This window comes from Vigna angularis, chromosome 7, assembly GCF_016808095.1.
Source record: "Vigna angularis cultivar LongXiaoDou No.4 chromosome 7, ASM1680809v1, whole genome shotgun sequence".
Taxonomy (NCBI): Eukaryota; Viridiplantae; Streptophyta; class Magnoliopsida; order Fabales; family Fabaceae; genus Vigna; species Vigna angularis.
The window spans coordinates 11,641,280-11,666,809 of NC_068976.1; the positions used below are offsets into that span (position 1 = coordinate 11,641,280).

The 25,530-nt window shown below is 36.1% G+C and overlaps 2 protein-coding genes across 7 annotated transcripts; one reads left to right on the forward strand and one right to left on the reverse strand.

Annotated features, from left to right (window-relative positions):
• The first annotated feature begins 607 nt into the window (after positions 1–607).
• LOC108337982 (uncharacterized) lies at positions 608–18,175 on the forward strand. 6 transcript variants are annotated; one of them, XM_017574580.2, is made up of 20 exons: positions 622–822; positions 899–1,039; positions 2,984–3,629; positions 3,720–3,808; positions 3,931–4,029; positions 5,163–5,838; positions 5,966–6,937; positions 7,069–7,183; positions 9,995–11,736; positions 12,241–12,313; positions 12,436–12,556; positions 12,657–12,743; positions 13,024–13,467; positions 14,085–14,180; positions 14,976–15,137; positions 15,270–15,434; positions 16,070–16,183; positions 16,262–16,444; positions 17,467–17,511; positions 17,827–18,175. In XM_017574580.2, exons 2-20 carry the CDS (start codon positions 953–955, stop codon positions 17,956–17,958), a joined length of 6,048 nt encoding a protein of 2,015 aa, XP_017430069.1. In that variant the 5' UTR covers positions 622–822; positions 899–952; the 3' UTR covers positions 17,959–18,175. The 6 variants fall into 6 exon arrangements, with proteins under 6 accessions (XP_052735881.1, XP_017430069.1, XP_017430070.1 ...); XM_017574583.2 differs by having other exon boundaries at positions 623–1,039; positions 5,163–5,308; positions 5,390–5,838; XM_017574582.2 differs by having other exon boundaries at positions 623–1,039; positions 2,984–3,479; positions 3,561–3,629.
• A 42-nt stretch (positions 18,176–18,217) lies between these two features.
• Positions 18,218–22,934, reverse strand: LOC108337984 (hydroxyproline O-arabinosyltransferase 1). Its single transcript, XM_017574584.2, has 8 exons — positions 22,369–22,934; positions 21,675–21,742; positions 21,388–21,589; positions 21,206–21,303; positions 21,037–21,106; positions 18,928–18,999; positions 18,659–18,772; positions 18,218–18,458 (listed from the first exon to the last, which is right to left on the reverse strand). The coding sequence occupies exons 1-8, from the start codon at positions 22,759–22,761 to the stop codon at positions 18,399–18,401; spliced, it is 1,077 nt and encodes a 358-aa protein (XP_017430073.1). The 5' UTR covers positions 22,762–22,934; the 3' UTR covers positions 18,218–18,398.
• Positions 22,935–25,530: the final 2,596 nt, after the last annotated feature.

Below are 25,530 nucleotides of genomic sequence, written 5' to 3' on the forward strand. Positions count from 1 at the left end.
GGAGGTGATGAAGGATCCCATGGCGATTTGCGGTAGCTTTGTTATTGGTGGTCCGACAATATATGGTAGGGGAAAGGCTAGGGTTTTTAGGAGTAGAAGATGATGATGTGTCAAGGGTAATAACCTGACACAGTTCAATGTTTAATAAAAAAAATAAAATTCCACATCAGATTTTCTTATTAGTAAATAATATGAGCACGTCATTCATGTCAACCATACGTTAACGTCGTTGGGCCCAATTTAACGCAAAGGTCTAATTGTTGTAATTTTCACAAAATAAGAATCAATTGAGACGTCAAAATAGAAGATGATCAATTTGAGATTCTGGACGAAAATAGAGACCTACCGAAACATTTACATTAATTTAATATTATTATTTTTCACTTTTTATTTTATTTTTTTAAAAATATAAAACTTTATTATTTATTTTTATATTATGCGTCAAATAAATAATAACGTATGTCTGCGCGGAACTTATAAACAGGGACAACCACCCAAGCGAAATTATTACGAAGACACGTGTCACTGTGTCAGCGCAACGATGCCCCGTGAAACCTGCTCACTCAACTTGACCATACAGCCCATTCACTTTCCCAAACTGACCAAACCAGCTGTATTCATAATCAACGGCCTCCGATATCTATTCCCTCGAGCACAAGATAGATCAACGCTCCAAAATACCCGAACATAACCTTTCGTGTCAGTTTCTGTCAGCCTCGGATTGCTCCACCACCATCACCTGCACCCCGCTTTTATCCACACCCTCCTCGGTGCTGTTCCCACTGCGCTCAATACAACTCCACCACTTCCTTTCGATTTAGGGTTCTCACTCTCACTCTCACTCTGCGCATTGTCTCCACTTCCTTGTTCTCTTTCTCACTTAACGCTGTTTCAACAGTGGTTATCATCGCGACTCTCCAGTGGTTTCGTGGAATGTTTGTGATTTTCAGAGATGGACGGCGCGTGGCAGAGGAATTGTGGTTCGCCGTTTCAGCCGTCGATGTCTGCGACGGTTTCCTCCGTATCGGCGCCGGAGCCGGTAATCTGACTCTGCCCTGTTTTGTTTGTCTGAGCTGTTCTTTCGGTTACTGTGATTACCTGTGCGTTTCGGTTGTTACAGTTTAGTTCTGTTTGATTCCTTGTTAATTACGCATTTTCATGCCAATTTCCACATAAAGAACGTGAAATCTACTATGCATTGCTTAGAAAAACAACGCGCGTCGAGTTGTGTTGGATGATAAACCAAACATGCAGTAATGCGATGACGAACGTACCTTTCGTGAATGTTCTTATGTGTAACGTGATAAATTGCTTTGTTGTTTCGATGCAATGCAATGTACTTTATCATTGTTCTGTCATTATTGTCATTATATATATTCATATATATATAGATATATATATATTCATACGAACCAATGCTATTTAAAGAAACTATGTGTTGTGTCACGTGATTCGCACAGTGAAAGGTTTTTGTTTCGTGTTATTTAGGTTTCGAGTTCTTTACGAAATTCCTAGAGTGGAAATGGAGTCTACTTGGAAATAGTCTATGTTTGCATCATGCTCACTCCTTGAACTAATAATTGCTAATGTGGTTGTGTTATAGCGATACGTTATTTGCTGTCTCTTTTAATGAAGTTTTAGTTGAGATATTACAGTACTAATACTAGTAGTCACTACGTTTCAATTTTTTTTATAGGAACCAATTCTATTTAAAGGAATAATGTATTGTGTCAACATTTGCAGGGCGGAATTATTTTTGTCTCATCTTTATTGATGTTTTGAGTTTGTAACAAAATTCCAATAGTTGGAATCAAATCTACTTGAAAAGCGTCTTTGTTTGCACGTATACACTTCTTGAATTAGTATCTGGTGACGTGGCGTGTATTAGTGATACTTTATTTGCTGTCTCTTATAACGAAATTTTAGTTGAGATATTACAGTAGTTTGATTAGATACACTAAAATTGTAGTAGATTTTATCGTCGAAGAACATTCATAGGAAACTGGGAAAGCTTTTTTTTCTTTGGATATAATGCATCTGCTCGGGATCTGCAGGTTTTCTGGTTTTAAATTAAAAAATAAATATAATGGGAAAGAACATGGATGTTAGGACCCCTGATGTCCTTAATCTTTTTTTTTTCTTAACAAGGTCTTTACTGACAATTAAGAAATAATATTCAGTCTAGTTTTGGAAATATCTGACATTGGTGATGAACAGCTGAACAGAAAAGGTTTGCATTTAGTGAGTAATTTTCGGGTTGGGTGGCCTTTGAGTGGATAGGTTTTCATTCAACTTACAAAAATGATATTTATAATTTGGATCTCATTACTGCTCCTTTAGTGCCCTAGTATAAATTATTTATGTGGCCTTGCCTATGATCATAATTTGTTTTCTGTGGAGGCACCTGCTGTCTAGTAGCTTCAAAATTCGTTTGAGCATGATGGGAAAGTTTTCATAGTATTCATCTTTGGGAATAGCACGCTCATCTTCATTTGCAACCAAATGAGTATGAACACTTAAAATAGCGGCTTACCTATGTTGGATACTTTGAATTATCCTAAATGCATTTTACATTTTTTTCTGCTTTTTCTGTTTGAACTTTTATAGCATTATAAATGGAAATACTACAAATACAATAACTTTGAGAAGTTGAAACATTTTATCATGCGTACCACAGCTAATGCGCCCTTTCTCACTTTTAGAACAGTGATTATCTTTTGGTTTAAGTCTTATGTATTATGTTAATTTAATTCTTTATATTTTGTATTATGGTTATTTAATGGTCTAACAGTATTCCTGCATCTATATGCTGCATCGGGGTCCCATGTTGTATCTATGCATTATAGTCTCCAACTTTGCGTTTACTACATCATTAATAAATACTACCTTTTAGAATTTTTTTCTGTTTCTTTTAAGATCACTGTGTTTTTATTAGTTCTCTTGCTATTTTCATAGAGCTCTTTTATCATGTTCTTTTAAATAGGAGATGGATGCAAATTATCTTTATCCACAATTAGCACATGGTTTAAGATCAAAATTTGTTGGAGGGAAGCAAGGCCCTGTTTACCCAAGCTTTCCCCTCTCAACCACCTCTGGGTCAGGCCAAACAGATGCTGGAAATCCTTTTATGGGTCTACCTTATGGTTCTCCATCCTCGTTACGGTATGATTTTCAGAATATGTCTGAACGCAAGCTTGGCATGTCATCTGGTGATTCTACTGATGCTATTGGGAATTCTGTTGTTGGTTCTATAGAAAGTGGAACCTTCCGGACATCTGGAGTGGGGTTGATAACAGAAAATTTGATTAACTGTAACCTGCAAAGTTGGGTGAATAATTTTCCTGAGATTTCTTCTAGAGCAATGGTTGGTTTGAGTAATAGTAGTAATTTTGTCTTCCATAATATTTGGGGCAGCAATACTGCTACTCAGCACACAGTTCCTGGTGGTACAAAAGCGGCAGAATCTTTTTCTTTTCCAGGTCAGTACCGAGGTACATACCCTGCATTTGGTCTAAATATTTGCTGCTCAGATATTCACACTACACCAAATATTGCTTCAGAGTGGGGCTCACCTAAGTATGCAACTCCTTATATGAGTGGGTGTCCTCGTGTGTTCTGCATGGGAAAAAGTGAGTGCTAGAAGCTTATAGTGTCCTATTGAATAAGATATATCCTTGGTAAATGTATAGATAGCTCACATTTCCAATTTCAATTTAAAGGTGGCCATCTTCTTCTTAGCCATACAGGGCTTCTTGGTGTTGTGTGCTCATGCCATTGTTCCCACATGTCTGTTCTTAAGTTTTGTGAGGTGAATCTCGTCAAAACTGGTTCTACTCTATAACAATGTTTAGCCACACCCTTCTTGAGCAGTTAAATTCACATTTTTATGCACTATTAATGCTTACTGGTTTGTCTTCTCTGATATTGCAGCACTCGGGTTTACATGGTGGTGACCCAGGGGATGCTGTTTGTATGGAGAGTGGGGAGACCATTTCACAATGGCGGAAGCTTTACTTCTTGAAGTTTGGGGTAAGACGTAGCTTTCATGCAATTTTTTTGTTGATGTTTCTTGATATATTATGTATGCCCTTGTGTTTTGGAGATGGGTGTTTCTACTTCATCTTTTGCTTACTATTTAGGAATTTATCATCTTCTTGTTCTGAGTGTTGATGCTTTCCTTTAAGTTTTTCCACTGAGCATGGAATAATATATTTCTTTTCCATTCTTCAAGTTTATTCAGGATTTGAGGATGTCATGTTCTGGTCCCTAAAATTTTATTCAGTTGCTTGTAGTTTTCAACTTTCTATTGGAATATTTCTAGTACACATAAGCTGATGTGTGTTGTTTAGTGTGTTGGGTTGGAGGGAACAGAGAGGAGGGAGGGAATTGTTTTATCCTAATTTGGTTTAAAATTTTGGAGGGAAAGGAGGGGGTGATAAGCAAACTAATTTTCCTACTTGTTACTTTTGTCTTCTCTCTAATATTGGGAGGATTTTAAGAGTTAGGAAAGTGATTTAAATTGTTGGACTGTGCAAATTAAATTGCCTTTATGACATTGGTTGCCATATGCACATTGTCTAACACCGACAGGCAATAAAGGAAATCATTAAGCTAAACTTCTCCTATGCTACAAACTATTAAATCTTATACATTTATATAAATTGTCACTAGCAAGTTCTTCTACATGTTTGCTGACTAATGACTTCTTAAATTTCCCATCAGATTTACGATCATACCACCAAACCATGAATTGTATTTCTTATTCAGTCAGCCAGTCCTGTTTTTGTAAGTATGTTGCATGGTGTAAAATAGCAACTACAAAGTAACCTCGATAACTCTAGATATTACACTTTAGATTACTGGACAACCCAAACATGTATGCTAATCTTATGTTTGTTCATCCTAGTCATAGTTATATTCATTCGTGATGGTTATTCATTCATTAGGGCATTGTAGTATTGTTGTAGACAGTGACACTTATTTGTGTAAACTCTAGCTAACTTATTAGAAGAGAACCATATTTTAAACTGTGTGTGCAAATTTGATAAATCTGTGCATTCATTTTACCTCTCCTTTTGTTGTTGGCATTAAGAATTGAATTTCTTATTTGCATGTTTGAAGCAACGAGAACACTGGATGGTGATACTTTTATGATGCTTTAGATTAGGTCTCTGGGGAATGAGAATGGATGGGACTGGCCAGAAGTATTATCAACAACAGGCAGTCCGATGAAATCCAATGCATCCGTGTTTGATATGTCCAAGACTAATTTGTCTCATATTTTGAGTTCATCTGCAGTCATGTCAAGGTCTGGAAAGTCTTCTGACTATGTCATGTTTCCAAATAATGCTCATATGGACAACAATTTATTTATTGGTACATTGTCCAGAAAACAAGCAACAACAATCCAGGATGGTTGCAACATTCCACTCAAAGGTTTTCCTGGTATTTCACAAAACAGCTTTGTTGATTTGTTGAAAAGCCAGTTAATGGAATCTAATCTGGCTATGTACACAACTGCACCAAATTTTGGTGGAACTCAGCTAGATGATGGTTGTCATCCTATACCTCCTTTCTTGGATTCTCTGAAAACGAAAGTAAGTTTGTCAACGGTCCACTCACCTTTGCAAACACCAACAAACCTTTTGAAAGACCATGATTGCATAAAAACAAAAGCAAATGGTCTTGTAGGCAGAGATGCGGCTTCATCTAATGTTGACCTTAGGCTTGGTCAACCACCTCAGACAGGAAACCCACTTCCATCATTTGTAGAACCACTGCAGTTTAATATCCTTGCCAGTACACCAAAACTGCAACCGCAGAAGCAGATGATTAATAGTGCGTTGAATCAATGTTTTGTTTTAGCTTATTGCTTGAGTGTTATATTTTATCTATTATTTATTCAGTATATTATTCTTTTGTTTCATTTTGAAGAAACCTCTTAACAATGTACATTATACATTAGATGCAGACCTCAGCAGGGAGGAGGGATTACAGAATAATTTTAGATATTCTGCTGCTTCATTCAAATTGGTTGAAGAATTGCCTCAGCTTAAACCCAAGAACTATATGTCAGCTGTGGGTAAGGCTTCTGTTAAAGCTAGATCAGAAACACAAAATGTGGCCAAGGGTGTATCATTTTCACCATTTTTGCAAGTTGATGTACCTGGAAGAAAGACACAAGCTAGTGAAAATTTGTGGGCTGATGACAGCCCTAACATGCCTAAGAAACTGTATTCTGATTATGGTCTCATAGGAAGGCAATCAAATAAATCTGTCGTAGGGACCAATAAATATTTGGAAAATAATATAGGGGTGAGCTTTGCCAAAGATTCTGGTGGCAAAAGAAATCCGGGGTTTGGAATTGGTCAGTTAATGAAATATCCAAGCTCCATGATGAGATCTGTTGGTGGTTATGATAGTTGTATTTCAGTTGTTAACGAAAAGATGTATGAACCAAATTTTGAATCTAGCTTGCCATCAGATACATTGGTGCGGGCAAATATTTTGCATGGTTCACACAATACGTCTTCTCTTGGGCTAGAAAATTATATGATGAATCCTCAGACCTCCATTCCATTTAAAGAGATTTTGAAAGGCCCTCCCTATCATGTTTCAGTTTCTGTGTCAAATCAGACTCCGACTTTGCCACAGCAGCAGACCATTAATAGGGATGCTTATTTTGTTGATGAAAACACGAGGTTGCTTGGTGTGACACAGATACCAGAGTTATCTAAGCAATATCATGCATTGCATTTTAATATGAATCAGAAGCAAGGGGGATCCAGCAGTATTTTGAAATTTCAGCATTATACTTGTGAGGCTTCAACATCTGAACAGGGAACCTCTTGTGCAAGATTGAAATTGCCTCAAAATAAGTCGATATTTGGGAATCATGAGAATACTGTTGGTTTAGAGAAGTTGCCTTCCCTCACAGGCAAGCATAATGCTTTTTTAATTTTCCCATTACTTTTAACGGTGGTTTTAGGGATAGCCTTCCATTGATTGTGAAATTTAATGTTAGTTTAGTTTTGTAGCTTGTGCATTTAATTGTGATTGTCCTTACAGGTATGAACGGATATTATCATTTGTCTGACTTGTCACCAACACCTTTACATTCTAAAGAAAAGGAATCACAATGTAAACATTCTTATGATCTTCAAAATGAAGAGACTTCTTTAAGGTAATTCTAGACAACTATGATATCTGTGTTGCACTGCTGGAAAATTATCTTTTGTAGCTTTGATTTTAAAATCAGCCAGCATATTCAGTTTGCAGCCTATTCTAATGGCATCTTAAGGAGTGATTTTCCCTTGATTCTATAAATATAACTAGGGTATGGATTGTTGTTTTGTTTGACTCCAGAAGGGTGTAGAAGAAGATACTAGGGGTGCATTTGGAGAACTTGTGTGTTTGGGTTTTTGAAATAGGTTATGATTTCTGTAAGTTAAAGTTCATGGTGAAGCTTACGAATGAAATAAGCTTATATTTTTTTATGATCAAAGTTATGAAATAAGCTTTTGTGTGGTAGAAACTAATTAAATAGGTGCTTAATTTATTTGTGTACTTCAATGTGTTCGGGTCTTAGAATGTAAGTTTGGACCGAACTTAAACCCCCAAAACGAACTTATGAAATTGGCTGAGCCCCTCACTTGTACACTCCTTTATTATGTCAAGTAAATGTGGGACTTGAGTTTTTCTCCATATATCTTTCCTCACCCAATTCGGATGGATTTGGTGCATAGATAACATGATAGGTCACCCTTTAGTAGAGTGGATCTAGGATAGAGTCTGATAGAATCTGATTTTGAGTCTAACTGAATATTCAAAAATAACTTATGCAATGAGTGTTGTGCTCTCCTTATGATATACCCTTTTTAAGTTCTATTTCTAGTCTATGTGAAATTTTATGATTTTTCCGATATGTGGGATAGATAGTGAGAAGTATGATAGATTCGAGGGAGAGAAAAACCTGCTCTGTTATAACCAATGATCTCATCGAACTTAAACCTTTACCTAAAGCAAATAATTTCAACCTCTTGAGTTAAATATGTGAACATTTGGGGTGGGGTAGTTAATTTAATGACTTTGTTAGCAAGACAACAATGAAGTGTAGCAAGATGTTTTAAATTTTCTAGGGAAGAAACATCAGCCATTGGCTTAATCCAGGTGGTATTATGGAAAGCATGGGTGCAGAAACTCATGGCTGTTATAACTAGGAGGCCTAGCATACTTGGTTATTTATTTGCTAAATATATTGCTATGTTTGATGTGCTTGTTTTTGCTTTTTGGTTAACAAATGGACCAGCAAAGTTAAAGCAACTATGCAACTATGATGCTACTTGTTGCATGGGATCATGCGCTTTTAGGGGCATGATCAGTTCAGATAATGTAAAATATCATGTTATATTTTGCATTTTGAATTTTCTGTCCTCATTTTACACAGTCAAGGATATAGGTTGTCTTTATTAATTTTGGCACCTTTTCTTTTAAATCTTCATTTAATGATGACTTTTCACCTATCATCAAATTAGCTATTAGTGTGCTTTAGTGGCATGATAGTGCATCTTGCAGACTGAACACAACTGAAGTGGCATTGCATTATGTTTGTGCAGAGTGATGATAGAAATCTTACAGATTGAAAACAAATGATGTTCAGTGAGATTAACAGGCCATTAAATTCTTTTCTTTTCTCCTTTATTCATTGACCCCTCAAAGTTTTAAGGTGATTTTGAAATTTTATGTTTGTCCGGATCATAATGAAAAGGGGTTCAAAATCCTCCCTTACTCAAAGAATGACTAACATGGTTGTGTTGAGAATCCAAATGTGAGTTTAAGTAGAAATGAGAAAGTGGAGCAACATATAAAGGTAAAGATCTATTATCTCATTATCTTAAGGTTTTGGATAAAGAGTGTGTCAATCCTTATGTGGTTGAGTTCAAATCTCATCTTCTCAAAATATCTCCTCCTTCATAGATCCTACAAGCTGCTTTTCCATGTAAACATTAAAATTTACATTGGAACAAGTTACATTCTTTCTGAAAATTCCAACAAGTTTTATTTGGCCTCCTTTACATTGGGTTATCTTCTCCTTATTCCAGACAATATGTCGCATTCCCTGCAGGTTCACCCTTTTTTCTGTGCAACTTCTTGCATCCTTCCATTCTTTGTTTCTTTTTTATGTGAAACACACCCTCTTCGTCCTGTTTTGTCTTTTTTTTTTCTCTGCTGATTATTGATCGCAGTTAGTTTATACACAGCATCTTCTTAGTCACAATCAGGTCAACAGAACACCTCAGATCAGACTCTTGTTTTTGTTGACTTGTTAATTGTCCTTTAGATTGGTGGGTGATTGAGTCTCAAGATTATGATTGTTGATTATTAGTTATGATTGATATTTATCTTATGTATAGAGGCCATTCCATAATTTGCTACCCTGGTATAATACTTAAGGCTTCGGGGATAAATCAGTCTCCCAACATTATTCTGTAGCAGCTACTACTGTACCCGTTATTTTGTTGACATTTGTGGATGAAACTGCAACTCTTATTCTTTTTCATGTAGTTTCTTCACAAGCAATTTTATTTAGTCAAAACCTCAAGATTGTGTAAATTGATCTTCAAATTTCTCTAGAGAAAGCTGACTATATAAGTTTGGCATCTTAAAATGAGTGGAGGTAGAAATGCCTCCTAACATGTTGATAGAGATGTATAGGAGAAATCATCCATTGTCAGAAGAGTGAGTGATGGAACTTGAACACATGATATGTTGCAAGAATAGGTATTGTAGTTTTTGTTTATGCTGGGATAAACACCTTAAACCAGAAACTGTTGAAAAAAAATGCCTGCCTGGCTTTGTTTTTATGCATGTCAATTGGGTATTTGATTGATAAACATTATTCATTTTTCTAATTCCATCTTGTCGGATCAGAAAATTGGGTTCCATTTACTAATATCTGCAAACTTTTTTCTCTCCTCCAATTTTGATCTTGCAGCCTTGGTATAAACAAAGACAATATCAGATCTAGTACATGTGAAAAATACTCTGAGCAATCGCCAAATATATGTTTGGAAGGCAAGTATCCTTGTCCTGCTCTGATAAACTGTTGCCGTAGCAACTTTTCCTCAGGGATTGAACCCCTTCGTAAGAACCTAGGGCAACAACTTGCTGATGTCAGTGGTGAAACTTCTTTGAAGATGCCTTCAGATTTGTTTAGAAATCTGAATACTACGAACAACGGAAATATCCACTTTGAGCAAGGTGGGCATGCTCCTCAATGGAGAGATGTGCCCAGTAAGGTCAGGAAAGCAGTTTGTGATGCGACATCTTTAGATCAAACATTTAATGGTTTCGATAAGGAAGCACGAGATGGTTTTCAACTTGGAAACATTTCCACAAAATGCTCCAAAATAACCACTGATATGGGAGACCTGTCAGAAGAGAAAGAAAATTCTAATGTTTCTTCTGGATGCTCTGCTCCTGTGATTACTCAGGCATCTGTGATGGTGAACAAAATTGATTACTGTACTGATGAAGCTATAGACACTGGCGTTGTCAACAAGCTCGAAGTTGATGAAGGGTCAGGTATTGATCAAGGCTCCATGTCAGATTTGGTTGGAAGTGAAAGAACCGGTGAGTCTCTAGGCTTGATCTCTGGGAATTATTTGAAAAATGGTTGTTCGAGAGTGTTGAATGATGAATCATGTTGCGATCTACTTGATGATCTTAAACTGTTAGATTCCTTGATATGGAAGAAAGAAAGGAATCAAAATCATTTTGTGCTTTCTGCTAATTGTAAAATCAATCAATCTCAAAATGTCAAGAGGGGCATCAATGGAAGAAAGCGAAAGAGAAATGTGGTGAAGATTCTAGATGCTTCATTATCTTCTGAATTCCCTTCCTTGTTGCACAATAAGAATAATGAAGATGCTGAGATTTTTAATTCCTCTTCTAATTTGTCAAAAGAAATGCAAATGCATTCTCTGCCTAGCCTGCAGAAATCATTTAACAAGTCTTCCTTTGTTCAATCTTGTAACACACGAATACAGTCCGCATTTGCATCTAAATTTGTTTCCTGTAAGAATCGTCGGAGCAAGCATCTCATTCATAAAGTTTCCTATGAGTCTCTATCAGATTCTGATGCTGAGTTTCACTCACCGCCTGTATTTTCTGGAACAAAGAGATTGAGAAAGAATCTCACTTCTGATTTTGAGCAGTTTCATATACAAGAACCATCCTATGAGGAACCTGAAAATGGTAAGTTGAGGCCATTCTTATGCAGGAAGGAAAATCATCATAGAACAAGGCCAGTAGTATGTGGAAAACATGGTGAAATTTGTAAAGAACATTTGGCTAAAGAGGTGCAAAAGCCTGCAAAAATTGTATCCCTCAGGAAGGTCCTTAAGTCTTCCAAAAGGTGTATGAGCCACACAAATGGAAAACCTAGACTAACTTCAAAAAAGCAATGGAAGAAATTGAGCATTGGAACAGATAGTGGGTCCTTCTGTGGGAACCATGGTTTAAAAATTAAAGAACACGGTGAAACACAAACTACAATAATTTATAATGAAGCAAATGTTGATATGTCCTTGGAAGACTTGGAGAGAGGTGGCAAGCAAGATGCTAAAGCTAAAGCTAAGCAGGGTGTTAGGGTTGGAAATAGAGAAAATGTTCGATTGAAGACGAAGAACAAGGACATTCGGAAACACCGCAGCATTAATGAGCTCACTGCTAAAGGTGAATTTGAGCAGAGCTATGTGATTGTTATTCTAAATAATTGTTTTAGCAATAAATTAAACAGAATCTATAATGATGAGGTGTGGATTATTAACATATTCATGTTTGGAGTAGTTTATTAATTGGTTTATTATTTACTCCTTAACCTAAATGCTGGCTTTCTTTCATGATTGGAGTGCCACATCCTATGATGATCTACAAGCTGATCTTGATAGATGTTGGGTAATGCTTTGTTTTATTGACTGTTCATATTCTACCAAACTTTGTTACTTGAGTAGTGTGATTTCATCAGGAGTCTAGTAGCAACAACTTATGAGTGATGATTTATTAAATTTAGGGTTGAAATTTATCCAAGCACGTCCCCCATACTACAATATTTATTAATAGCATGAATTTTTATTTACACATGTATGTCTTCATTTGAAACATGGTTCTTATTTACACGTATTTGTAGAGAATTATTTTCCTGAGAAATGTCTCACAAAGAGTTTAAATGCATGTCAGAAACCAAAGTGACGGATATGATAAGTTGTGCTCAAGACAGAGAGACTGGTTTGTGTAGCCCAAAAAGTAGAAAGTAAGCAAATAAAACTGTCCTATTTACATATTCTGTTTTAGATGTATTCCATTTAAATGTCAGTGTTTTCTTTCCATATTGTTATTCTTACTGTGTGTCTCATTGCTATTGTGTTCTTGCAGCTCTAGTCAAGGTCATCTAAACATATCTACTATAAACTCAGATACCTTCTGCTGTGTGTGTCAAAGCTCAAGCAATGATAAAATCAACTGTTTGTTGGAATGTTGTCAATGCCTAATTCGAGTATGTTTATTTTTATAGTTAGTAATATTGAATTGTTGAATGGTTCATATTGTTTGTATGAAACAAGATTTTAATATATCTCCTTTATCTCGTCTGCCAGGTGCACCAAGCTTGCTATGGTGTTTCCACATTACCCAAAAGAAGTCGCTGGTGTTGCAGACCATGCCGGACCAACTCAAAAAATATTGTATATCCAATATGCATTTTTAATTTTCTATTTGATTTCTCAATCCTTATATGAGTCTTGTTTTTTGTGCTTTCCTTTCTAATACATGAAGCCATTCATCCTTCAAATATTTTTTATTCTTTGCCTCTATTTATACCCCAAGATAAAGTTATTCATCTATTGAATGATTTTTTCATGACTATTTGTGATTCCTCTGCTGCTGCGTATGTATAGTCTTCATTTGAAATTTAATCTAACACTTCTTTCCATGCTTTTTGTTTTGCGTGTTTCCAATATCAAGGCATGTGTCCTATGTGGTTATGGAGGTGGGGCCATGACTCGAGCAGCAATGAGTCATGCGATTGTCAAGAGCCTCCTAAAAGTGTGGAATGGTGAGAAAGATGGCATGCCTAAGCATACAACTTCATGTGAATTTTTTGGAAAGGAAATATATGCATTCCCATCCTCAAAGGCTGGTCAAGAAAGTGTTTTAAAGACAAAAATCCATGATACATCAACAGATCTGGTGAAAGTTCAAATATCTACAAATCATATGCAGCATACCCTCACTAGTCTTTCTAATTTTAAGGTACACAACAGCATTACTGCAGGAGTTCTTGATCCAACTGTTAAACAATGGATTCATATGGTTTGTGGTCTTTGGACTCCTGGAACAAGATGCCCGAATGTTGACACCATGAGTGCTTTTGATGTATCTGGTGTTGCGCGTCCCAGGGCAGATGTGGTGAGTACCTAACAGGAGTTCTATATTGCTCAGCTGGTTAAACAATGATTTCTGAAGTAAAACTAAAGTTATTATTCTTCTCCATGGGTTCTGACCCTTTTACCATTATTAGTAATTTTGTGTGAATACAGTAGTCTGTTTACATGGTATAACGTGTAGGTACTCTATTTTATTTTTGTTGTATCTTATTATTGCAAACAAGGACACAAATATAATGAAAAACAGGGTATAAGCTGTTTATCATATAGATAATCACTCTTCATTTCCTCCTTTGTTTGTCTTGTTACAGTACAGGCAGTTAACCCAATAATTTCACAATTTGTGCTATTTTCATGGTTATTTCATTAATTTGTGCTGTGCTATTTATTTTCATGTTCTGGGTTATATGGGTAAGCTGCACATTGATTGTTGGGCCTTATATGTGAGCTTAGTAGTTTGTAGAAGGAATGCAATAGAATTGTAAAACTTGTAGTGTTTGACTATGAAAATGAAGAAATATATTATGTCCGCAACTTGCTCTGACTTTATATAAGGTCAAACTTATTTTACAACTGTTTCTTAACATTATTTTGTGGCATTTAGCATTTGCTCTTCTTTCGCTAAACTATTTTTCACAGGTTTGTTCCATTTGCAATCGATGGGGTGGTTCTTGTATAGAGTGCAGGGTGGCTGATTGCTCTGTCAAGTTTCATCCTTGGTGTGCTCATCAAAAGGTACTTTTTCTTTTTGATAAGTGGGAACTTACATCATAAAACTTTCTGCTCATACTTTAGTTAAACTATTTTAGCAACTATAATTTTTATTTACAAGGTCCGCTGTCTAATAATATCTGCTGTTAGTGAAAATGTCTCGTACCAAAGGTTATGAAAAAATTGAGATCTATTATTCCCTACCACTAGATATGCCAATGGATGTTGCCCAGGTTTTTCACGAGTACTATTTGTCTGAGTTCTTTGACGAAATAGGTCATTTCATTTGTATTTTGGGTTTATTACCTACTACATGCTTAAAGCTTAGTTGACTTTTAGTCTGGGTGGGACTGCTACAGTATATTAGGATTGTCGCTTGCTGTTTGAGAACTTGGGTTTGTATTAGTATTACAACTGCATGACCTGGGCTCTATTAATCTCATCAAAAACATGTTTGGAGCTTCAATCAGAATTGCTCCTGTGAAGAAAATGTAATTGCATGACTCTACATGTTGACTTACAATTTTAACTATCATGATGAACATGTGTTAAATCTTCCTGGTTTGGCAAGTACTTTGCAAGTGCTTTGCAAATGTAGGTTATTTTGATATGATTGGTGTAAACATGACAATTGGACATTGCTGTGGTATGCACTTTCTTTTTCTTGAGTTCGATACCTAAGATGAGTTATCAAGTGTTTCATTGATTTTAAACATGTGTTATGAATTCTGTTGTCAATAAATATTTGATAATGCAAATTGAGTGTTGCATCCATTAATGTGCCATAACTCCCATGACAATTGCTTCTCAACTTTACAGAACCTGTTGCAAAGTGAGACTGAAGGTATTGATGATGAAAAGATTGGATTTTATGGAAGATGCATGCTTCATGCTATTGAACCTAGATATCTGTCCATGTATGATCCTATTGATGAAATGGGAAATCAAGAAGAAAAGGAATTCACCTGTGCCAGGGTAGAGGTATTTTCTTCATTCATAGCATTTTTGGGACTTTATCTCCTCTCGGGTGATGTGGGAAACCATTTTCAGGGCAGAGGTTTTTCGAATACTGACATGTAATGATATTAAATGTCTTATTCTGGATTATTGTAGGGTTACAAGGGAAGAAGATGGGATGGTTTTCAGGATAATCACTGCCAAGGTGGATGCCTTGTTCCTGAGGAGCAGCTTAATGCTTGGATTCACATCAATGGGCAGAAATTATGTTCTCAAGGACTCATAAAATTCCCCGATTTGGATATGGAGCATGATTGTCGAGTATGTATATTGGTTGTGTTGCATAGCCTCCAATATGGATATACATTTGTTTTGTTGAAATATGAGCTTTAAATTTTGTCTACTAGTCCGTAGCTGATTAATATTTTAGATTAAGTATTTTCTTGAGACGTGTAACTAATATATTACTGTTTGTTAGTATTATGGAAAATATTACATCCTATCTTATCCTATCCTAGAGTATCTTGATCCTTTAGATTCATGTCCCTCTTTACTGGTGATTTCTCAATTTCAGTTACCATATTTCCTCATGTTAATTTGTCTCTTATTTAGTCAGTATTATGATTAGTATAAGGGTTAAAGGTTAATACTTTAGGTTTCATAATCATATCCATACATTGTAATATTAATATATCTCAGTTAATATTAATCTAATGTTTCATTGTCATTTATCCTTCCTCCCTCTACATAAATCCTCTTATTTTCAACATTGTTCAAGTCAAGATAATGTTTAGTTTTCCTAACAAAAGTTCCAGATCCACATATCTTGGGCATCTTACTTTAGCAGATCATAAGCTTTATGCCTACGAAAACATGTATTTTTTTAAATAGAGTTTCTAATTTTTATTGTAAGCTTCAGCCTATTCCCTGACTTTCTTATTTCCTGCTGTATGCAGAAGGAATACGCTCGGTACAAACAAGCAAAGGGATGGAAACACCTTGTTGTGTACAAATCCCGTATACACGCACTTGGTCTTTACACTTCTCGATTCATTTCCCGGGGTGAAGTGGTATGATACTGGTTTACAAGTGTTCATATGCCTCTACACTGTGATTGCAAATATTAAGCATTTCTTATGTTTCTCTAGGTGGTTGAATATGTTGGTGAAATTGTGGGATTGCGTGTGGCTGATAAAAGGGAGAAGGATTATCAATCTGGAAAGAAACTTCAGTACAAGAGTGCCTGCTACTTCTTCAGGATAGACAAAGAGCATATTATTGATGCCACAAGGAAAGGGGGGATTGCTCGGTTTGTTAACCACTCGTGCCTGGTATGTTTACTTCAAGTTTGACTCTTTGTTTATTGTTCATCTCGTTTTTAGTTTTTTCGATTTTAGTGTGCATTCATTAATGCCTTCGTCTACGCTTATGGTTGTGGCTTATAAAGACTCAATACTTGTCATAAAATTGTTTCGGGTAGTGTCCTCAAATATGTGTGTTAAGAACGCTTAGTATTGATGATTTTGTCCAAAAAAGCTAACGTGCTTGTACAAATAAGAACCTTTTTCTAATCAGTCTTTATCCAGTGCATGCTGTATTTAGTTTCAACTCCATAATCCTGGAATGAAAGTTGTTCAAAATTGAACTGACCCAAAATTCGTAAAATCAGATGTTGATCATAACTGATATTTTCTGGATTTATTTTTTCCTAAACTAAACGGAGTGGTTTAGGATAAAAAATCAAGAATAAAATTAGATAAAATCGTTTATTGTATTTAAGTAAAATATTATAAATTTAGAGTTAATTAAAAAACTAACAAATATCTAAGAGAAAGTCTCTTTAAAGTTGATTATGGACTGATTGAATTTTACTTATAAAATATTTATATTTATTAAAACAAGGTAATACATTTGTATTGTAATTGTTAACTATATTATCTAATTTATTTATAAATATTAGAGGAAGCTAAAGCTAAAATTATAAATATAAAAATAATCTTACAAACAGATTTTGTATGTCTATTTCACAATTTTTCATACAATAATGTTTAACAATGTTATGTAGAAACGTTTTATAATTTTTGTTTTGTAAAAAATGAACAAATTGTAATTGACAAGATTCGTGCTGTAAACAAAACTGCGAAATAGTAGTTTGATTTAGTTATTATTTAATAAAAAACTAATTCACTGAGCAAACTAAATCCTTACTCATGAATATTTCTTTGGTCTATCCTTGATATAACTTTACGACCGTTAGAAGTTTCAATAGACGTGATGTGTTTTAACAATTGCTCTGTTCCATTTGTTCTTCAATTCATTCTAACAAATATTTGTTTATGATGTTTATGACCAGCCAAATTGCGTGGCAAAAGTGATTACTGTAAGGCATGAAAAGAAGGTAAATTGCGAACATTTTATTCAATTTTCTGGATTTATTAGGTTATGGTTTAGAAAAAGTGGCACCACTTGATTATACGTCGGAGTCGTTTCATTCATGATTCGTGATTACAGCAAAGGTTTACTTAAATGTTGGATTTGTTGTCAAATATATAAACGTTGAGGATTAAATGTTTTTTTATATGTTCTGATAGTTTGCGTGTTTAGATGAACCCGATCCTTCCTAGCAACGCTTTGAACTTAACGTGTGTGGTTTCAGATTTCATCTCTTTTTACTGCACGCTAATGGAAAAAATTGGCTTGTGGTTTTTTCAAGGTTGTTTTCTTTGCTGAGAGGGATATATTTCCTGGTGAAGAGATTACGTATGATTACCACTTTAACCACGAGGACGAAGGAAAGATTCCATGCTACTGCAATTCAAAAAATTGCAGGCGCTATATGAACTGACGACTTGCAATTGTGGGCCACATGGCAGCATCATGGCGCCTGAAAATGCAAGTCGCTGCAATGTAACCAAGGTGCCATGTAGTTTGTATATGACTGGCAACAGTTTGCTAGGAGATCTATGCGTGGAGCTGAGTTTTGCTCCTTAATTTTTTGTAAATAAGCTTTCTGTTGGTGATCTTAATTTTTTTTATCTTAAATTAGTTCTTCTCACCTTCAATTATTAGACGCCTTCAGATTAATGAAATTATGGTGAAGAAAGTTTTCATGGAAAACAAATAGTATAGCAGCAGCTGAACGCAATCATTTTGTGAAAGCACGCGTTACAATTCCCCAGGCTTGTCGCACAGCCACAACTATGTTCGAAGAATTAAATAAATACATAAGCAGTGGCGTTTACATTACATTCTCCAACGATTGTAATTCGTAACCATCTATAGCCCCTACGACCACCAATTTGGAATACTTGCCGTAGCTTCGTTCACCATTTTTACGAGAGTCACCTGTTAAGGTTTATAGCTGAATGTTAAAGTTCTACGGATAATCGCCAACAACACCAAAAGTCTAAAAGAAAAATTTTCAAAAAAGTCTGACAGAAAATGTTTCAAAGAGGTGGATCTGTAATTGAAATAAAAAACAAAAGAAAGCCAGGGCGAACAAATAAATAAACTAGGTAAAACCATAGGGAGGTGAAATTACATACCACACTTTCTGGAACACCGGGGGGCGGCAATGTCAGATTTTTCGGAGGGGCAACCTTATCGTACGATCTTTTATCAAATCTCCACTCTCCGATCTTTCCATACGTCAGCTCACCCTAAAATATTTAACATCACACACACTGAGAGACAAGCAATTAAATACAAATTAAGATGTACTTTTCCTAGAATGATAATTGAATTATAAACTTTCCCTTTATTTTTCATTGCACATCAGAATAGATATTTGTAGAGCTCAATCCCAACACAGTACCTTCATGTTATAGTCGCAACCATATGTATAGTGAATTATGTATGTCTTGCCAATTTCTTTGTCCCATGGAGGCTGAAACGCATGATAAACAAACAAATATTAGCCATTTTGAGGATAGAGAGCTTTCGATGAATTATGCGTTTTATTGAAAAATTATGAAATTTCAAGAACAAATGATAGACAAAAAAAAATCAGCTTTTTAATAACTTTTTTACAATAACTTTTTAATTATAAAACGTCCGTTTAAGATCTTCCAAAAGAAAAATACCAAACCCTTTAGGTATTCAATTGCTTATGAAGAAATTGAGGTGCTTAAATTGAGTTTATCGCGAGTAATGGGTTTAATTTATTTGATTTTTCTTATCCTATCGATGATTGTTAGAAAATTTATCCCGACAGACTCCTATCATCTAGTCACCAGTGTATGATAATGGACGTTCTTACATATAATTAATTTTTTTTCTAAGCTACAAGTAATGGACTGATTGGTTATGTTATAGCAGAGAGAGATTAGGGTTAAATATGTTTTTCGTCCCTTAAGTATCACACGATTTTGGATTTAGTCCCTACTCGAAACTTTGATGGTTTTAGTCCTCGTAGTTTTGAAACTATTAGTATTAGTCCTTAAAAATGGACGGCGTTAAGTTTTAGTAGATCTGGCAAACGGCGATGTCCAGCTGCGCTCTGCACTCTCTGCCATGTTGCTGGCCAATAAGAATCTGACACTCACGTGGCCATTCTTGTTCTTCCTCCCTCACCTGACGACGGCGAAGATCTAGGTTTTCGCTACACTGCTCCCCCGCCTCTGTCTCTCTCCAGGAACTCTGCTAAGTCCACTACAACTCTCAGATCGCCATCTCCTGCCGCGGTCCGACTCTTCCCATTCCACTCCACATTTATCCCATCATCATTTACTGACTTCGTCGTTGTTTGCAGTGGTGTTTGCAGTTTTTTTTTTGGTATAGGTTGTTTGTAGAGTTTATTGGAGGATTCCACAGCCCCACTGTTAGCATCCTATTAGGCACTCGAGTATGATCTTCAATATCTGGAGTTCTGAACACAAAAAGAACAAGGTTTTTTGTCTGTGCTTATTGTGATTACACACCCAAAGAGGCATTTTGGTAAATAAATATATATAACTCTATAGTAGCAAAATGTGATTCAAGAGAATAAATATCACTCCTAAATACCAACACTTGGATGTGCAGAAAACCACACTAATTGTCATTATCAGCCACTGTAAATTAATAAACAGCCTTAGTCATGCTTTTGGAAAGTATCACCATTATCAAGTCCCTTATCATTGTAATCTACCTTCTTCCCCTCCCCTACATATTTTGTTCAAGTGAAAAGACAATTTGCATAATTCAGAAAGAATTGCCATGGCTGCACTGTCACAAACAGCGTTGCCTAATTCAAAAAGGTCTGGCATCCATTGCCATCCACTGTTTGCAGATAAGGAGCTTGATGGAGAACAAAAGGAAGCAGTTTGCAAAGGAAAAGGAGGAGCTTCTGAAACTGGAAAAGGGGTAATAATAAAAGAATCGAGAAATTAGTAGCGACAAGGAAGAAATGGAAGAAGGATTGCCAAATATTAATTTGGAAATGTTAAGAGAAGAAGCTGAAGGCGATGCCTCTTGATGATGAGAAGAATGATTATATAAGGTTAGAAGAGGGAGGAAGAACGAGAATGGCCACGTGAGTGTCAGATTCTTATTGGCCAGCAACGTGGCAGAGAGTGCAAAGCTCAGCTGGGCATCGCCGTTTTCCAGATCTACTAAAACTTAACGCAGTCCATTTTTAAGGACTAATACTAATAGTTTCAAAACTACGAGGACTAAAAACTATCAAAGTTTCGAGTAGGGACTAAAACCAAAATCGTGTGATACTTAAGGGACGAAAAACATATTTAACCCGAGAGATTATATATATTTATGACACTGAGTCTTTCATTTTTCCTTTTATATAATGTTTAACTGTCATTTTATTTAAGGTGAGACTTTGACTCAGTTGGATTATTTCCAACATCTACATACATCAAAGATCCTTGTATAATTTGCATATGAATAATGGTCGTATAAAAAACTGAAAGAAAGAACCTTATTGAACCTGAATCATGAAGTCCTTGTGTAATATGTTATGAACACCATGAAGAGCAGATGCAACCGCATAAGCATACCTAAGTCAGTGATACAAAATAAAAACATAAAAAGGTAAAATTATTCTGAGTTTTTTAGAAAGGATGACATGAATAAGAGAGGGAAGAAAATGAAATTACATTTCGAGCACCCATCCAAAAGCTTTATCAGTTTCAGGATCCTTTTTCATTGCCAGAGAAACGTTCATCCAAGTGGGAGCAATCTTCTTAAGGTATTTCTAACATTCATCCACACAAAATTTATGAAATGACACCAAATAAAGAGTATTCATTATTATCACAGAAAAATAATCGACAGATACCTTCCCAACAATAACTGGTGAATTCCCAATTGGATCAATATCAGTTATTGGTCCCTTTTCCACAGGGAAGTACTTCCTTAGCACTGCTTCATACTTCTTAGGCTCGATGTAGAAGAAAGGGAATGCAGCTCCATACCCATCTGTGGCTAAGTTGGGTATAGGTTTCACAATTATATGATCTGGCTCTGCCATCAATATGTAACTGATATACAGTGCTAACAAAAGTCAACCAAATTCCCAAGAGAGAGAAATACAGAAAATTAGAAATTTAAAGTTAAATAGCTCACTCTTCTTTAATATCTGCTTTTTCAAGCCACTGCACAAATGCCCATGGTCTATTAAGCACAATGTATCCCTGTTATACAGTGCAGATGTGTAAGAATCCACAAGAATAAGGAATCAACTAATGAATTTTATCCCTGAAAATGTACCTCACGTATCACTCGTTGACTTAAATTAATGTTTTTAGTCCTTAAATAATTCAAACCCTTTTATGGTTGGAACAAATACGATTACATTTCCAATAGCTATTTTTCCCAGAAACAGTATAATTTGAGTTTAGACTCGTCAACAATTACTGAGATAAACCATGACATCTTATAATTTGAGTTTGAATTTAACTCAATCTCAAAAGCTAGTTACGCAATTAGAAATGTCCCTGTTCTTTGTTCGTTCTTTTGTTCTTAAGAGTCACAGTCATTGTGGTAGAGAAACACAACCCAACCACTTGAAATTACAAAAAACAAAAGTCAACATATTACCATGTTGTCGGAAAACAGTTCAAAACCTTTTACAGTGTTATACCATTCCCACAAAATTCATACGATTTTGCAATCATTCAGAAATTGAACCCCCCCATGTAAAAAAATTCAATTTTTTTCAACTTCAGAAAAATAACATCCACAGTGACAGCAGAGAAACACAAGAAAAAACACCCGACGGAACCCAGAAAGCATAATTGTGCAAGAAGCAAAGCAAAACCTGATCCATCCCAGCAGGTAAAGGCTGAGCAACAAAGGTGGGGATCTCATCCATGAACTGGTCAGGCTTCCCAGAATGAAGGATCCGAGTGAAGCCTCCCATCCCAGATTGGGGTCCATGCTTGAATTTGTTGTACCAAAAGTACATCAGTCTGCACTGCCACGTGTTGTACACAGAGTCAGAGGCAGTGACTGCAGTGTGAAAAAGCCTCTTTTTTTGGGAGGAGGATCTGTGGAGTGGCATCTTGATGAGAGGATCCACCGAAATGGAAGGGCGAGAAGGGCCTGGGAAGTCCTGCTTGAGAGGGGCATTGGCTGAGATGATGATGTTGTACGTTATGAGAGCCACTGAGAAAGTTATCAGAATTGTGAAGAACAAATTGCCACACCCCATTTTCCAATTTGATTCCCCTTTGATGGGTTTGTTTCAAATGAAGAAAGACGAAGCAAAAGGAAGAATCTTTGTTCACAATTATAGAGAATAGAGAGTAGTTGGATTTGACAACAGAGGCGGCTTGGTCATACTTCTTCTGTTCTGCGTCCAGTTGTTGAGAGATGAATTGATATCGAACTCCAAAAAGTCTTCTCCTATTTATCTTTTTTAATTTCCCTTTATAATAATAACAGAATGTATTTAGTTTTTTTGTTCTTCTGTTTTGTTTATATTAGGTTTAATGGCTCGGTACGTTCTTATTTCCGGCGTGAATCTCAAATAGGTCCCTTTTTTTTGCATCTTATGAGATCTCGAAAATTAAAAATCATAATTAAATGTCAAATCTGTAATTATTGCACTGCTGAGTCACCTGGCAGCTTCCATAAATGCACCTCGCCACACGTTCAGTGCATTAAAAACGCACTTTGCACCACATGCACGCACGCCACGTGTCACGAGAGAAGTTTCCAATTCAGAAGTGGGTGTGCAGGTGTCAGCAGAAGAGACGCTCGTCCGTGGGGCGTGGAAATTAACAAAACTGTTAGTTTTTCGAAAATCTCTCTCACCTGCACGCACTCATCTTCTACCTCTAAACTCACCCCTTCATTTCTCTCCAACTTCTCTCTAAAACCTCCCAACTTCTCTCTACTGTAACTCACCAAGCTTTTCTCCGATCACGTTTCAGCACCGTAGGAACGTTCGCTGAACCGAGAGCTACACATTGGACCGAACAGTTTCAAGAACTGAAATTGGTAAGTTCTCCTTCAGTAGCTCGTCCTTAGGTTTTCTGGAAACCAGGTTGTTGGCTGCATGCAAATGTGTAGTCTAAAGGATTCATTTTCTGTGGTTAGATTTGTTTTAAGAAGAGTCAAGAGGCATTGAGGGTAGAATACCGTTAGCTGGACGAACCAAAAATCTGGTGTTAGGACGTTTCTTCATCGATCCGGGTAAGGGAAGCTTATATATTTAATTTATACTTGTATGATTTTATGAAGGCATGATCTGAGTTGTCTGTATGAAATATATGTATATGTGCTGTTCTGGATCTGCATGAACGAACCCTGTTGTGCTGTATGAGTATATTTTCTGTTGGTGGAAATGCATGTTGAATTGGATTCGTATGAAAGATGTATGACTATAGTATAGTTGGATTTATTAATGTGAAGAAAGCTGTATAGTATGTAAATTAATGTGGATATGAAATTATAAAGTATGAATCGTATGAAAAATGTTAAAGTTAAGATAGTTGGAAAAATCTGGATCTGATAAATTCCCTATGATAAATTACGATCGTCATCGAATGGTCTTTCACCGTTCGGTTTCCCTGAAAAAGACTTAGAGTTGAATTCTTTCATTTGGGAAGGGTTCGGTTTGAGAACGAGCGTCTTTATTTGAATTACTATGTTTGAGCGTTCGGCTCCACATAGAGTTGTCGTACGCCTTAAATTTTATAATATTGCATTAAGTAGCGTTCGGTCTTATACTGAACGTTCGTCCTAAATATCGTTCGGTCTTATACTGAACGTTCGTCCTAAATAGCGCTCGGTCTTATACCAAGCGTTCGTCATGATTGGGGCTCGGTCATCTACATAGCGTTCGCATTAATGAAGCGTCGGTCTTAGATTGAACGCTCGTCCTTATAACTGATTTCTTACTGAACGTAAATAGCGTTCGTCCGAAATGGCTAGTAATTGTATATTGGCGCGTTTGGTCATTGACTGGCAGTCATCCCATTTTAAACAAAAAGTTCCCAATGTAATTAAGTATTCCTCTTGATGTATCTTCGTACAAGTTGAGTCAATCCTACCTCTTGGTACTTAAAATATTCTGAAATTGTTTTATTATTTTGGAGTCTTTCTGATTGTTAAAGGGTTCTGCCAAATCTGGCTTTTAACGTTCGTCCTCTTCCTTTAGAAAGTTGGACGTTCGTCTTTTTAAGAGAGTGGAACAAAGAATGAAAATGTGATAAATATGAAATGTTAAGATGTTCGAACACTATATTAAATGGTTGTACGAGTATGGGATTTGAACGAGCGATCCAAGGAGGAACGTCTCAGATATGATTAAATATTAAATTTGGTAAAGTATGACTGTGGATAAGTTAAGACTCGCTTGGTCCATCCTGATATTCCGTGATACTCATCTTCACGTAGAGGAGAGTAGTTCATGTGTGGGAATGGCAGGAGGTCCTTAGTCCATAAGTTAACATGGGCGACGTAAGAACGGACTAACCTCGAGTGGCAGCTGTTTGGTGTATCCCAGTTACTACATCACTCGGGTGCAAGGACGCTTGTAACTACACAGATCATACAGTCCGGACGGTCTGTCTTATATATATATATATATATATATATATATATATATATATATATATTTCTATGTTATTCTATGTTAAGTTAATTGAGGTATGTGTGGAATGAAATGTGTATTGTATGTGTAGATGTATAATTTAAATATCATAAGCTTACCCTTTCGTTTTTCCTTGTGTTGTCGTATTGTCTATGTACGTTCGTCCTGTCCTTGCAATGATCATCCGTGTGGATGTGAGCAGATGGAGGTGCGTCCCTTGAAGAAGTGCTCGAAGAAGAAAATTTGGAAGACGCTAACCTAGTGGAAGTGGAAGTTAAAGCCGAGCCTTAGAGCGCTCGCATGTGTATTTAGTTTTGTTAAGTTTAATTTTGGACGATCGGTCATAGTCTTGTAAGACCGTTCGTCTCTGAACTCTTGCTG